Genomic DNA, 15,833 nt, shown 5'->3' with positions numbered 1-15,833 from the left:
ATGATATAGGCTTATATTATGTTATCTTTATTATCTTTGTTGATATTAGTGATATTTTTATTGTGTTGTGGGGAACCACATGATACAGTACATTTAGTTCGCTTTTTGATTTTTTTTTCTCTCCTTTTTTCCTTTTTTTATTTTTATTGCGTCTGTCTCTTTTGTTTTTTTTTATTGCATCTGTGTGTATTCTTTTGTATTTTTGAGAGAAATTAAGTAAATGGAATTTCCTGCTGTCTAACAAAGGACCTTATGTATAGGCCTATTAGGTTACAGTATATTTATAAATTTAAATATTTAAAACACTGACAAATCAGTGTTCATTCATTTTCTCCGATATTTCTTGTTACATAAAAGTCAAAGTTCAGTAGTTCAAAACAGATAGTCAAATTATTTTTGTAACGTAGATATTTCCAAAAAAAAAAAAGGGAAACTGATGAAAGCATGAGCAATTTGGTGTCTATATAGGGAAAAAATACTCATTCACATAACAGATAATCTCATTAAAAAAAATTCAAGTAGTGGAGGAAATGTCTATAGACAGTCAAGTTCTTGCCCTCTCCTCTAGATGATGTCACCTGAGTAGGTGTGGCTGGTTTGACTGTTTATTATTCATTACCATATATGGTTGTATACACAGTACCACCATGGTTTTCAGTTACCTTTGGAGGTCAATATACTCATACACACAACTGTAGAACATGCTAGAACACACAGTGGCTTCAATGGGAGCACAGTTCCTATTGTAGTGACGTCAAATAGTTCCAACTATTTGTCTTCCCAGGGATAGTCTTCCCTGCTCTGGGTCTAATATTAACCAACAGTGACAGATTGTTTTTTTCAATATCAACTTCAATGAATATAACTTAAGGTGAATTTTCGGGGGCATACATCAGGGATGTAGTTATGGTGGGCGGGCACCCCAGCCTTGAATTTTTCCACCCAGTCTAAAGCTAATTTCATGGCTCTCCACCCACCCTTAATTAACCCACTTTTCCATCCTTAAAATCCAGTCTTATTATTTAGAGTTTACCAATGTTATCACCCACCCACCCTTAAAATTCCTGTCACCCACCCTTAGTTTTGTACAGCTGCAAGTAAGTTAGGGTTATGATATATTTGAACAATTCTAGCATAAGTATGTGATACCCAGGTTAAAATGTGTTAGATCTCCAGAACTGATTACTATGCTGTTCGAACCCTTGAATAGAAATGTGTGGCAGCCTATTCTGCGAACATAAAACAGGTTCCTTGTGGGGGGAGGAGTGGTGCACCTGACCAAGCCCCATGGAAGGAGAGGCAGGCAGTCTGGCCTATGAGCTCAGGACATCCCATTTACTGGGTTACTTTGAGTATATTTGCAGTACTTGATAAAAAATAAGACTAATTTGTTAACATCAACTTATGAAGTATTTTGATAAGTTTGATAATGAGGTCTGATAATAATAGTTGTTTTGTTTATCATTTAAAAAAATATAACAAATATATAATTAATGTTTTGCCCAAACTTTATTGCCTGATATAGAATTGTAATTGGAATCCAACAAATTAAATCACATCCGTAAAATATTTGAATGTCCCACTGTATTGCTTCGAGCTATAGCTGTAGATAGTAGTGCCAAGAAATTGAATCCTAAATTTTGTATCCTAGTGCAGGCTCCGGTTTCATACTGTAGTCAATTTCCCAGTACTTTGCTAGCCCTAGTCATCAACCGTGTGTTTGTACTGTAATCCATTTAGGCCTACATATATTTTTGCCTAGAAAATTATTTGTTATTTTTTGAAATAATTTATGGATTCTGACCCAGTAAAAGATATTTTTAGAACAGATATTAGTTGCAACAAACTAATCTAAAATTCCAGTGAATATTGAAAGCTCAAACTACAGTATGGAAGACATTAAAATCTACTTTTGAGGTCATTTTATGTCCTAAAAATAGGTAACAATTCGTATGTGATGATAGTTTCCTAATGGGCTGATGGGTATAACACATTTCCATAATAAATGATGTTTATGTTTCGGTATCGCCCTATATCTACTTGGAAAGTGACGAAAAGGAGGTGTTTCATTTTTTTACTTTAACCAATTTAATTAATGACAGCTGTTAGTAAGGAGAATCTGAGTTTATTGCATTACATGTAATGAAATTGTTCATTTTTTCAACTTTAAGCAAAATAGAAATACATTTTTTTCCTATGATGTAATACGGCTAGATGAAGCAAACAAAAATTATATTAAACATTTTTTTTCAAACTGAAGCAAATCTGAGAGTGTTACGCACATGGGTGATCATTCATAACAGTTATTTTTTAAAAATATGGGCCTATTAATAAGAGTAGATATTAACTGACCAAACTCCTTCCTTTATTTGGTTGATTATACAGTAGTCGCTTACCATCTCATGCCTTTAACATCTTAACACAATGAGATCAGGTAATAAAAGATTACCATGTGCATTCAAACCACCAATTATTTTCATCTTAGAAATATTTATGCTGTAGAATAGACAGATAATGACCAAGCTGAACTTAAAGGTCAGCAGGTAAGAGTGAACAGTCTAGTGAAACTGGTGATATGTTAGTCACTTTGTGTGCGCTCAACCATAAAGATCTTTTTCCAACTTCAATTCCATCCGGTTCTCGCCTTGTATTCCAGTCGGAGGGCTGAAATACAAGTTTGAATAAGCCAACATCTTTCCAGCGGGATCAAAATGTTTGGTTTCTTGTCTTGCAATGTGGCTCATGTGCAACTACTTTTTGGGGGAGGGGGGAGAAATTGTTTCCCAATGTACTATCCAGTTCACCTTTAGAATGATACTTGGAAATACATCTTCAGACTTTTGTGGGTTATCCTTACCTTAGTGCAGCTATTTCACATCAACGAAATCTAATCCAATCCCATCCAACAAATTGGAATGTTATGGGTTATTAACTGAGATACCAATTATTGTAAACACTGGATTCCGTAAATGCACTGAATAAATAAACTCTTGAATTTCTCAAAGAACAACTGTTTACATTGTACATATGTAGAAATTGAACCATGAGCAAAAAAAGCATTGACACATGAGTATGATACATGTTTTGTCCATAAATATTTATTGATTTTAATTGGTTCATTTTGTTTGGTATTTATTGTAATATGTTTATTAGTTATATCTTAGTTAAAATTAAGTATGCTTTTTTGGGTAAAATCATGATACATAAACTTAGAATTTGAATGTGTAAAAAAGGAATTAAAATATGTCATGGAGCGCTAAAAACGCCGGGAGCTTCTTCCCATACCCAAACGGTTACCCTTGACGGACCCGGTCCCCAGCGTCATGGGCCCCCAAAGGGCCTCATTCGTTACGCCACTGCATATGCTTCATGCATTCACGAAGACGTAGATACCTGCATGCTTTTGTAACTGAATTATAAACATGAAATTTTGAAAGAAAATGTTGTATTGTACAGTTTATATATTGTAAAAATATCCAAAATTGATGGCGTTAATAAATGTCAAACATGTGTTGAAGTTGCTTAATGTTTGGGTGTGGTTATCATCATCATTTTTTTCCCTCAATACTATAGAAGAGGAGTTCACAAATTATACCAATTTATGAACATGTCAAAACCGCTCATTGTGACTATATGAAGCAGTGTTTATTCAGGTTTAGCATCAGAATAATTAAAACAGTTTTAATTGGGATAGCATTTTAATAATTCATTAGTTTGACAAAGGTCTAATTGATCATATTCTGAAATATTCAGAGCCTCCATCCATCACTTGCAAGGATTTCTAAACTTGTGAATACCTTTCACAAGCTGCTGTCATCATTCAGATTAACTAGTTTATTAATGTCAGTTTCAGTTATGCTGAGAGCTCTTTTTCATGTTCAAGTATTTTATCCTTGAATTCCATCTGACATAACTTTGATGAGTATCAACTGCCTAATTTGCTCTCTGTGCTCATATACATAATATGATAGTCATGTTTTAAATAAACACTCATCGATTTTGTGTATTCAATAAGAAGTAACCGCTGTGGTGGGTTCTCAGCCCATGTTTTTATTTATATGCTACCCTATTCCAATGACGGTTTCAAGGGTGACAAAGAAGTACCCCTCTCAGGCAACTGATGTTGAAATTATTTAAATAATACAATAAATATTGTAGTTTGTACTGCTACTTCCCTCAGATCATTTGTCCTCCATTAGCATTTCCCCCACCTCCCTTCGTATAAAAGTTTCTCTTGCAATGAAATATGTATAGATGTAATAATTTTGACTATGACATGAACTAAGTAATGTGTTGCAAGTTATCATGTTTCAGTATTTCAAACAGTTATTGTTCATCTTCAAGAATGAAAAAGTATTGAAATTCTTCAATAAAATTGTAATTGAATAGTTCATTTTAAAAAGATTAAAATGATAAACTAATTAAATTTTCACTGGTTTTTTTATACTTAGCCAAAGTAAAAGAACATGGACAAGTATTATTTTTAATACAATATTTTTTTGTGAATTTATAAACTACATTTGTTTTCTAGTGTGAGGGAAGTTGTCTCACGCTCTGATTTTTCAATTGAATAAAAGCTAATAACTGCAAACATAAACATTTCAGCTTGTATTTAATATTCACAAACTACACAAAATATCTATGAACATCTAACATCTGTTATTTAAAGAATAATAGATATGGAAATTATATTACACTGTGTGTGTTATAAATTGGTTTAAGTCTAAGCTGTCAATCGAATCTGCTCAGTTTAGATTTATTTAATTATATTTAATAATTTAATATTATTGATTAACATAATTTGTATAATTGTATAAAATATGAATGTTATTTTTTTATTGTTATTTTTATTTTTTATTACTTTTATCAAATAAATTATTTAAATTGTAAAATTGTTATTGTTATAATTATTTAATACTGTTTACTACTACTGTATTATTATTAAATAAATTATTTAAATTTTAAATCTCTGTGAGTATGTTGTTGACAATACGCATTGTATGCAATAGTCACGTGTTTACAAGCTCTTTAGTGTCAATTTCATGCTATTCCTCGCGCCTACATTTTTGATTCACACTTTGAATCATGATTAATTAATTTTCAGAATGGTTTTCCAAGTTGTTTAAATTCTCTACAGACATTTCAATTCCATTATGATGTTTTGTCAAGATAAATATATATTTTAAGTGTATATGATATTAACATTCTCCTTGGATTAGTTTCTGATCAATCATTTTGGATTGGGCTAGGGTTTTTTGGTCATGACAAATGTGTTTTTGATCCTTGTATATCAATCTTATCAATAATAATCAGCTACCATCCATCTTCATCACTTGTTATAAGTGTTGTTTATCACCTTTGGACATTTATGTAAATCATTTGTCCTTGACTGTCATGTTAGTATACAATTATGATTTGTTTTTTGGTTTTGTTTATTCAATAAGAAGGGTAACCACTGTGATGGGTTCGCTGTCTTTCTTTTTTTATGCTACCCTATTCCAGTGACGGTACTTGCTCACCTCCCTTTTTCTCTGGCAAAAAAAGGGTGAAATTGTTTAGAGAAGACAGTAAATGGCTAAAACTCTTAGCTTCCCCTATAGTAAAAATTATGGAATTTCATCCTTCCCTATCCACCTCCCTCAGACCATTTGTCTTGCATTAGCATTTATCCCTCTCTTTATCCCCTGCAAAAAGATTCTGAATCAGCCCCGATCAGAAAAAAATTATAAGTGTTTCACTGACTTTCAGATTACATAAATGATTTATTATTTGTTGTAGTAAAAATTCATCGCATGATTTGTCATTTAAATCAAGAAATTGTTTCAGTTTCCTTTGTCAGTTTCCAAACTGAGCTTTAGGCTGAGATAGAAGATGTTTTGCAATGACATGAATTCATTACGAATGACCCCTAAGTCACATGTCAATAATATAACATGTAGTAATATGAGTAGTAAAGAGATATTCTTTCTGCTGCAGTAGGCATGACAAAAATAGCACATGATCTGACAACTCCCTTTCAGTCAGTTTGGCCGTGGTCCAAGCTGTAGCTAATGACCAGCTACTACCGAATGTAGGTAAGAATGGCCCCGGAAAAAATGGCCCCGGAAAAAATGGCCCCGGAAAGAATGGCCCCGGAAAAAATGGCCCCGGTAAAAATGGCCCCATATGACAGGTAGGTAAAAATGGCCCCTGTTGTATGAATGGACACTAGCCTTACAAGAACTGTGATCTACTACAAGGCAATGGTTTGGAATGTAGTAAACCCAATTCTCAGGCCATTTACTTGTTTAATGGCATATTTACTGTGGGGTGTAAGGTGCTAAAAAGGTTGCTCTTGCTTCCCCTTCTCCAGGCACCCTTGTTTTTTTTGCATGGAAACCTCAATATCCATGAAAATGTTCTGAGCAAAACAATAAAGCTAGGTAGTAATAATATTTAAAAGAAAAATACAATCTTGCAAGGAATAGGCATGAACCCAACTAGTATACTACTCTAACTAAGCGCTGTCCAGACTCTAATTTTAAAAACATGTGACATGCCTAAATATGGTCATGATGACATCACATCATAACCATATATAGGCACATATGACATCACATCATGACCATACAGTATGTAGGAGCATCATGACCATATATAGGCACATCATGACACCCATGACATCACATCGTAACCATATATAGGCACATCATGACTATATATGGGCATAGCAGTTTTTTTTGTAAAAAAAAATAAATTGATAGTTTCGACAGAGCTTACTCCAACAAAATACAGGAAGTAAGCCATAGAGTGCTCTGACAATAGGCTGTATACAGTTTCACATTATAAGTAGTAAACACAGTATTAATAATGGCCAACTTCCTGATTGATGAACAATGATGGAAGGCTATATGCGCCCACATCTGTCTTTTTGTGCAACATGGATTCTTATACTCATAACTTCTACAGCAACTTCAAGTCATACTTGATGTTGTTCCGGAGATAAACATGCTCATAGACCACATTCTGTTGTATTGTAACATCCATGGTATTGTTCTGTGAATCATTTCACATACGGTATTTGAATGCATTGAAATTAAATTATTTATGGTAAAAAATTAAATGACTTAATACATTTGCTAAACTATTACTGAAAAATGTATTTTTTTAAAATTTATAAATGTAGCTACTTTCAACTAGGAAACTGTCAGATCTGTCATAGAGATAGCACCCCTCCCCCACTTTCCTCAGCTCATCCTCCGAAAGAGAACCGCTACTGCCAAAAGTTGTCTTGTAACATTGCATCACTGAATCGGTGTAAAGAAATTAAATTACCGGTACATTGATTACTGGATAACAATGTAATATCAAGGAGAAGTATATAACCCTCCTTGATAATATATACAATTACTGTAGACTACAGGAATGTTGGCCATTATATCATTGTAAAGCAATTAGTGCCACATTGATTGTTTTGATATGTTTTGATCAAGTAGAATAATAAGCTGATAGCTGTGTATAATTTGCTTGATGATTTTAGCCTTCAGTGGATGTGCTCTACAGTGAGTGAGCACAATAAGTTAGAACTGTTAAACCAAGGTCTCAAAAAATGCACATACTACACGTATTACATTATTTAATAGATGAAGGTGTGAGTAGTCCTACTAACACATGTTCGTAATTAATTCAATTCAATTCAACATTTATTTACTTCCTTTTTTAACAAAGATAAATAATACATAATACAGGATACCTTTCTTATTGTACACAACTATTTGTGTTTTCATTAATAAAATATAATTTTATGTAAGTAAAAGTAGAATAAATAATAATTATATCATGATATTGATAAAGTCGGGCACTCACTGGGTTGTATGATGTTCGTACGCCCATCGCACAACGAGTCCAACTCCTTTCCGTTTTCCGTGTGAGCGCTAGACGACACGATACCCGTCTGCTTATTGTCGGTGGCAGTCTGAGTGGATCGTCATTGAAAACGATCTGTTGTGTGCACGTAGTGGCGTTGCGTTCTTCAGAGAATCGAGTCATCCTTCTGGTAGTGAATTTAGCAGTACACTAGGAGACAAATCTCCTAATCTTTTCCAAAAAGTGTACTGTGTCCTTTAACGTGCACAGGGGCCATGTTGTACAAGGACCAACGGCTTAAACATCTCATCCGAAAGACAGTGCACTTGCATTTCAGCCCTCCAGCTAAAACACAAGTAGAGCAGCGATGCGAATTGAACCGGGGACCAGGAGATCTCCATGGTTCAGCGCACACACAGTGGGTACCACCAGTTTAGCAAACTGTGGTAGCTGCTCTCATTGAGTAAATATGGTCTCACTTTCTCTGCTTGGAACTTTAGTTTTATTTTATTCTAGTGCACCTTTTGGAATATATATCATCCCTTTATTTTACAAATAATAAAAATTTCAATTTACTAAAACCAGGCATTGTTTTCAAATGCATAGGACTACAGTTTATATTTCCAAATGATTGAAATAAAATGATCCTGTAAATATTCATTCAAAATTCATTCTTGTTTTGAGGGAATCAATGTAAATGCCTCTATCAGGGATGGATCCAGAATTTTCAGACAGGGGGAAGGGGTGGGGGGACAGCAGTTTCAGAATAGATAAGTGAGCATAAGCACATAGCATTGATAAGCATTGAAATTTGAATCCTACTGGAAACGCGCCTGCTTCTGCAGGCCTCTACGCAGTACAACTTGCCATATTTCCTGGAATAAAGTGTAGCATAACTTTTTATGGTGATAATTCTCTTTCAATAACTTCTTGTGGTTTTGTATTTGTTTGTAAATGGAAGCGGAGTAGACTGTTATTCCTTTTCTTTTTCCTTTGACCGTGTTTATGTGCTCAATCCTGACCACTATGGCAGTTGGTTTGGGAGGTTTATAGATTAAAAATTTTAGGCTACACTTTTTTTTTTATAAGAACCAGTAAAATTTCGGTCTTCTTATTTTTTGGCCGATTTCAGGCTCAAAAAGTTCTTAATTTGTTCTTATTTTACACACTTTTCAAACATAGAAAATTATTATTGTACAGCAAAAATGGGCCCTGAAAAAAATGCCCTGGAAAAATTGCCCCAGAAAAAAGGCCTGGTAAAAATAGCCCAAAATGACAGTACACTTAATTATAGGGGGTATTACATAGTCACATCTACATTACTGCACATAAGGTACAGATATAATTTTTTGGTTTTTCAAAAACCTCATTTGACAATTTACCTCAGCCTCAATTTGTTCTTATTTTGTTCTTAATTTTTAAGCAATTTCAGCCTCAGTGTTCTTATAAAATGTGTTCTTATAAAAAATAAAAAAAAGTGTATTATTTATAGGCCTACAGTGTTGCGTAAAAAAATCTAATCTTCCAAGTGTCTAACCTACTATCTATCTATTCCAAGGAGCCCATCTGCCCTTTGAAGTTGATTTTTTTTCGTGCTCCTGGAAGCAATACACCCTCCCCACGGTAGTCACCAGGCGAACTTGTATGATTGCCAAGACAAGCGGTAACCTTAATTGGATACACAAGGTTACAAAAACAATTGAATGTGTGTGAATCATCATTCAGATACATAATTAATTAATTGCGGTAATCATCTTTAATTGTTACATTTTATAAATTTATGACAATACAGTATTACTAAAAAATTACTCCAAAACGAACAACCAAATGGTAAATGAAATGTCTTGAGTTCCTGATGGGCAAATATGTTTTCAAAAAATTAATTGTGATTGAAGTTAGTACTAGAGCCATGCCATTGTGTCACTATCCAAGTACCGTAGCTCTCTGTACAAGACAATTGAAAATTATACTGAATCGAAGTCATAAGCAAAGCAAAATATGATGAAATCATCACACACATTATGGAATTTACAATAAATGTAACATGTAATTCAGGTATGACATGGCTATAATAATTTAAGAAGGGAATGAACAAAAGAGTAATGAATGGAATAGAACGAAGGGCAGTATGTTCTCCATTGTTTAGTGCACACACTTTGGTTAGCTTCAGTTTTAACCAACTGTACAAAGCTGATCTCTTGTATTAGACATTGATATAACTATGTAAACAGAATGCCAAACATCAGTGACCATAAAGTTTTATGGCAGAAATCATCAATTTAGTTTACATATGCAGATTTGCTGGTACATTAAATTAAATTGGTTTATGAGATTAAGGTATAGGACAGGTGTTCTTTCTTCCTTATCCAACAAGAAGCCAATAACAATATGAATATTAATGCAATTGGTTTACTGTAGTACTCCACACAATAATAGGCAATTCTTTGAGGGCACTGTTGGAAAACAGTGACCCTTAAGGCAATTTCAAATTATCTGAGTTTTTCGGGGGATTTGCACATCAGGGGATATTGGATTGACCGCCTGTCAAGAAAATCTTGGTGCCACCAATGTCATACCAGGGATGGGCTCCTGCACTCCCAGAAAATAACATACCTCCTGCAAAATCATTTGAATGTTTTTACTACAGCTTTAATATCAATTGTCTCACAGAAGTCAGTGCTGATGGGTAATCACCATGCACAGCAAAATACAATTAATTTCATTAGGAAAGCTCACTTAACCAGATCTCCCGGAAAGGATTTCTTCCAACTTGCGACCCCTGTAATACTCATGATATGTAATAACTACCAATAACACATATGCATCTTGTACACTGATAACAGGGTAAGAGATACTCCAATATGAGTTGGCCCATATGAATCAACATGGTGTCATTTGTCCTTATTAGAAATACCTGTTAGAGGTCTTATATATAAGTTCATTACCATGGAGATCAGGTATTCCTATTCCTTTCCTGGATTTTTAGGGACCATGTAAGAAAATGTTGCAAGCGCAAAAAAATTACAACTACAGTACAATACAATCTAGGAAGTTTGTAATACAGTACACGCCCAGTGGCGTATCCAGGATGTCGAAATAGAGATGGTCCAGCACCCAGGGAGAAACTTTCACAGATGGAGGGTCGCCCCACCATGGTTGGGAGTGAGGTATTAAATTTATGATTATGGCAACTCTAGACTTTAATTTGATTAATTTTTTTTTTTCCCTTATTTTTTAAAATAATTTTTGAAAAATTTAGGGGACGTTCTCCCCTTCCCCCCCACCTTCCAACTAAATCTGCCACTACCCCCTTGTGTGCACTTTAGCTCCATTGCTTCATTCAACCTAGCTGTATCAATGGGTACCAGCAAACTACTGGGGACTAACCTGCGACAGACTAGTGTACCGTCCAGGGGAGTACAACTCGCATCCGCTTCACACTACTGAAAAGCACAAAGAGAACACAAATGGGAATTGAAGTGGGGACCTGGAAATCTACACGGTTCAGCGCACACAGTAGCTGCCACCAGTTTAGTCGACTGGGATAAGCACTTTCTACATTAGATTGGTAATAATAATGATGGTGATAATAATGATAAATTTTATAATTTATATTGTATTCTTGTTTTTGAATTAGATGGATTCCAAATACAACCAAGGCGATGCTGATAAAGCTGTAAGGTGGATGAATGCCATTCTTCAGCAAGGAGGCAAAGACCGAAACGTTGGTCAAACATCTTCGTCTACACAACTACAAGAAGAATTAAAAAATGGAGTAATACTTTGTGAGTAAGTATCATGCGAGTGCAATAGGCCTTTCCCAAGTGTCAATCAAACTGAACAACTGACCAATCAGAAAAGTGCCAGGCATATTGTCTCACAAACACATGTGGGAACTTAGCAACGATATCCAAGGGGCGGAGCTTAGTGGACAATTTTTTTTATTTAATTATTTTGCTATAGAAACATAATTCTTAATATAAAATAAAATTTGTTTTTGATTAGTTTAACAAACTCTTAGAACTTTATTGTAGTAAAAAAAATAAATAAATAAATAATTCCAGCCAATTGAATGATCTATGCATATAGTTAGGAAATTGGGTATTGCCGAAGAATTTCTTTATTTTCCATATAAGGTAATTGATTGTTGATGTTGAAACCATACAACATAATTAATCCTGAATGTTTCACAAGTTGCATCAATAAGGCTTGTTCACTAACAATGATTTGGAGGAGATATCAAAACTGGAATAAAAAAACCAATACCATTAACAGAGATCAAAAAGGACATAAGTTATCATATGATGGGCTAATTTCAAGGAGGGGGAGACAAGGAAGAGTTAAAGAAGATGATTTAACCAATATATTTGATACATTTAACCATGTATTGTTACTATTTTACTAAATAAAATAAATAGGGTGAATGACAGTTGACAATGAACCATATATTTATACCAGGTGTAAGCCGGTGCAGACTATCAAATTTTATTTGTGTGTGATAGTGTGTGACATGTCTAAATATGGTCATGATGGCATCACATCATGACCATATATAGCCAGACCATGACTATAAATGGACATACAACAGTTTTTTTGTCGAAGAAAATTTGATAGTGTGGACGAGTGAAAACCAATTTTCCTTTAAAATTGCTGACCTACTGTACACTGATTTTCATATTTCTCTGTTCTAGGCCAACACAATTTTTGTTTTTGCCTAATTACTGTACTGGTATTTTTTTTTCTTTTTTCTTTATTCCAGAGTAATCAATGTGCTGCAACCAAACAGTGTAAGAAAAATAAACGAGAGCAAAATGGCATTTAAAATGGTTAGTCTTTTATTTTCCTGCTTTAACCATATTTCTTTCATACAAAGTTTTATAATGATTAGCCGTATTCGACTGATTTGTTTCATTAATTAATATAATTTAGATTAAATTTCAGAAAATAATAATTATATTTACCCACATAATGTGAAAAAGTAAATGTAGGCAAACAGAATCCAAAAACTGCGTGGAAACTTTTTTTACGAAAACCCCCATAAAAACCCAAAGCAATGTTGATTACGCCAGTGTGTATCGCGGTAACTACGCATTCATTTTGTTTTGAGCATTAACCAGTTTTCTATTTGTCTGGTCATCTTCTTTAGTAGGATTTTACCACTGCGCAGGTAGATGTCGATTAACAAAGAACGACCAGTCGAATATGGCCATTGATTAGGAAATCATTGAGAAGGACTATACTCATTCTAAATAATATTTCATCAGGGTAACTCTAGCCACAATGATGACACACAGGCCCCTCAAACAATAGTAGGGAGTTTTTGAATTTATTCGATGATCCAACACTAGAATGGAATCACTCATGACCATCCTACAGGGCATCCTACGTTCTCTTGCATATGTCGATTTGGCCAAATTGCACCCTAGAATCCATGCGATTGTTATCATGTGCGCAGATGACTTTTAATGACGTCATTACGTTCTACCGTCGTGCAATATAAAGCTTCCTAATAATGTGTTTATTGGCTAAAAATTGTCTTATAAAACCTACAGATCATTTCTACGATATTTTTTTATTTTTGATCATCCAAATTATATATGTAAGCAGGGGTGGTGGGAATTTTTCAAAACGGGGCTAGGGAGGGGAGGGGGTTTTGATGTCCTCAACGAGAGTGAAAGTGGGCGTGGTCAGACATTGCTCAAAATCTGACAGAAGTGGTAGAGTGGCCAATTCATGGACTTAGTGGATCAACAATTAAAATGTGAAATCAAAAAAGGTTTCTTTTATATTACTGTAGATTATTGACAACACATAGAATGTAAAGTCTTTTATTTGACAAAAACATATGACATGCCTAAATATGGTCATGATGACATCACATTGTGACTGTATATGGGCATGCAACCATATTTTGTTAAAGAAAATTTCATAAATTGGACAGGGCTTAATGAAAATGGTTTGATGCAGATGAATTTTTTTCAATAATCATTTTTTATTTATTAACTTATACAGATGGAAAACATAGGAAATTTTCTTGATCAGAGTGCTAATTATGGCTGCAACAAAACAGATATGTTTCAAACGGTTGACCTTTATGAGGGTCAGAATATGGCTCAGGTAAGCTAAATCTGGGTTCTCCAGACTATCAACGTTTATTCAACAAAAATATATGACATGACTAAATGAGGTCATAATGACATCACATTGTGACTATATATGGGCATACAACTTTTTTGTCGTCTGGTCGTATATTTTGCCAATTTAAAGATGCAGTAATAGTTCTGGTCCTATAAATTATTTTTAGAATAGAGCCTTAACTTGGCTAGAAATTTTAAGATTTTCAAGTTTAAGTTTGTATATGCCTAATTAAAAAAATCCAATATTTTACAGGATTTTTTATGGATCTTATGGATGGTTTTGATCTTTATTTAAAAAAATTTTCATCTATTGATTATTACTTTTTATCCCCGCGGGCCAGACTAACTTGCTCTTCGGGCCAGAATTTAAGAACAAGGGGATTTGGCACTGCATCACAACCAATTAATTGTGTGTTACCATGGAGGTATAAAATATAATTTTATACATCCATGGTGTCACATACCATAGAAAAAAATTATTGAGGATGGTACATTTTCAATGTAATTTGCATGATTCAAATGTTATTGCATGGGGTGCAGTGGTAAATGATTGTGTTTTTTCCAATTCTAGGTCGTCAATGGTATATTAGCTTTGGCCTCAAAAGCAGCTTCAAAAGGTGTCACCACTGATGTTCAAGTTGCAAAATTAGCAGAGGCAAACAAACGAGAGTTCACCGAAGAGCAAATAAAGGAAGGTCAGAATATCATTGGTCTACAGATGGGAACAAACAAAGTGGCGTCGCAGGCGGGCATGACTGGTTATGGAATGACCAGACAGATTAATCCGAGATAACTAATTTATAGTCAAACATCATTGGCAGTTTTGTGTTGCCTATAGAAACCTATAAGCTTACACATGGTTAAATAAACATGATAGTGTTAAGTCTTCTCAGTGTAATTTCGCTTCCTTTTTGGTCATTTCAAATTATGGTAGTACCCTAATAAACCAGTTAGGCCATCGTAGACATTGAAATTCACTGTTTTGATAAACTGTTCTCCATGAAAACCAGTTGAAGACACAGGCCTCCAAGAATGTCTAGTAAAATTTGACCAAAAAAGAGATTATTATATAAAACAAATATTGTATAGTTAGGTTTTTACAAATGGGTTGTACTTGCATTAGTCTAGATTATAATTAACATGCAGTTAAATTAAACTATGTTCTATCCTTCTTTATTTGTAGATTGGACCAATATTTCCATTCCATGTCTTTGTCTTGTTTTCTTGTGTTTTTACACTAAAACATCTAACATATATACTTTCAATCAATTTGGATATATAACATTTTGACCAATTTACATTTTCTGTCCTTGTGACCTATGACTAATTAATTTCACCAGTTTCCTGTTAGAAATAATAAACTGACCCTTCAGGGTCTCATCTAGAGACTACCTTCTTTACTGACATACTTCAGTGAGTCAAATTCATTTGGTGCCAAGAATAGAAAATCAAACTGCAACTGGGATCACATTTTGTTTTAAATACTGTATTGTTTTTTCAAAGATTTATGAGAAGATTTAGTTTATGTAGAGCATCATTTATAGCATATTATGTAATGAAAACAAAGTTGAAAAATGTTACTCTAACTACTACTCATAATTTATGTTTACTACTCTCTTTTTATTGATCCCCCATTTATAACATAAGAACAACTGGGATCATAGCATTCTATAACTATTATAAACAAATATAATATCTAGTGATGGAATTTCTTTAAATCTTTTGTGTATCAAATTTTAAGAAACCATGTTAATGCGTCAGGAATGATTAAACATTGTGTGTGAATAGGACTATTTTAACAAACAATAAGGAAATAAATACAAAAGTAATTTCTTGTAACAACTTGAAGAT

General features: G+C 33.9%; 1 protein-coding gene across 4 annotated transcripts in view; it reads left to right on the top strand.

The window, feature by feature from the left end:
* Positions 1-15,549, top strand: part of LOC117106308 (transgelin-3-like) — a 29,173-nt gene extending 13,624 nt beyond the window's left edge. For all 4 annotated transcript variants that reach the window (XM_033247673.1, XM_033247675.1, XM_033247672.1 and 1 more), the window contains exons 2-5: positions 11,483-11,634; positions 12,605-12,671; positions 13,858-13,962; positions 14,554-15,549. In XM_033247673.1, coding sequence (XP_033103564.1) covers positions 11,483-11,634; positions 12,605-12,671; positions 13,858-13,962; positions 14,554-14,775 — 546 coding nt within the window. In that variant the 3' untranslated portion in view covers positions 14,776-15,549. The remainder of the gene's footprint in view (positions 1-11,482; positions 11,635-12,604; positions 12,672-13,857; positions 13,963-14,553) is intronic.
* The last annotated feature ends 284 nt before the right edge of the window (positions 15,550-15,833 follow it).

This window comes from Anneissia japonica, unplaced genomic scaffold, assembly GCF_011630105.1.
Source record: "Anneissia japonica isolate Jap-2015-1 unplaced genomic scaffold, ASM1163010v1 scaffold287767_len825999_cov190, whole genome shotgun sequence".
Lineage (NCBI taxonomy): Eukaryota > Metazoa > Echinodermata > Crinoidea > Comatulida > Comatulidae > Anneissia > Anneissia japonica.
Note: the sequence above shows the minus strand (reverse complement) of the source record. Positions and strands in the feature narration are given on the sequence as shown.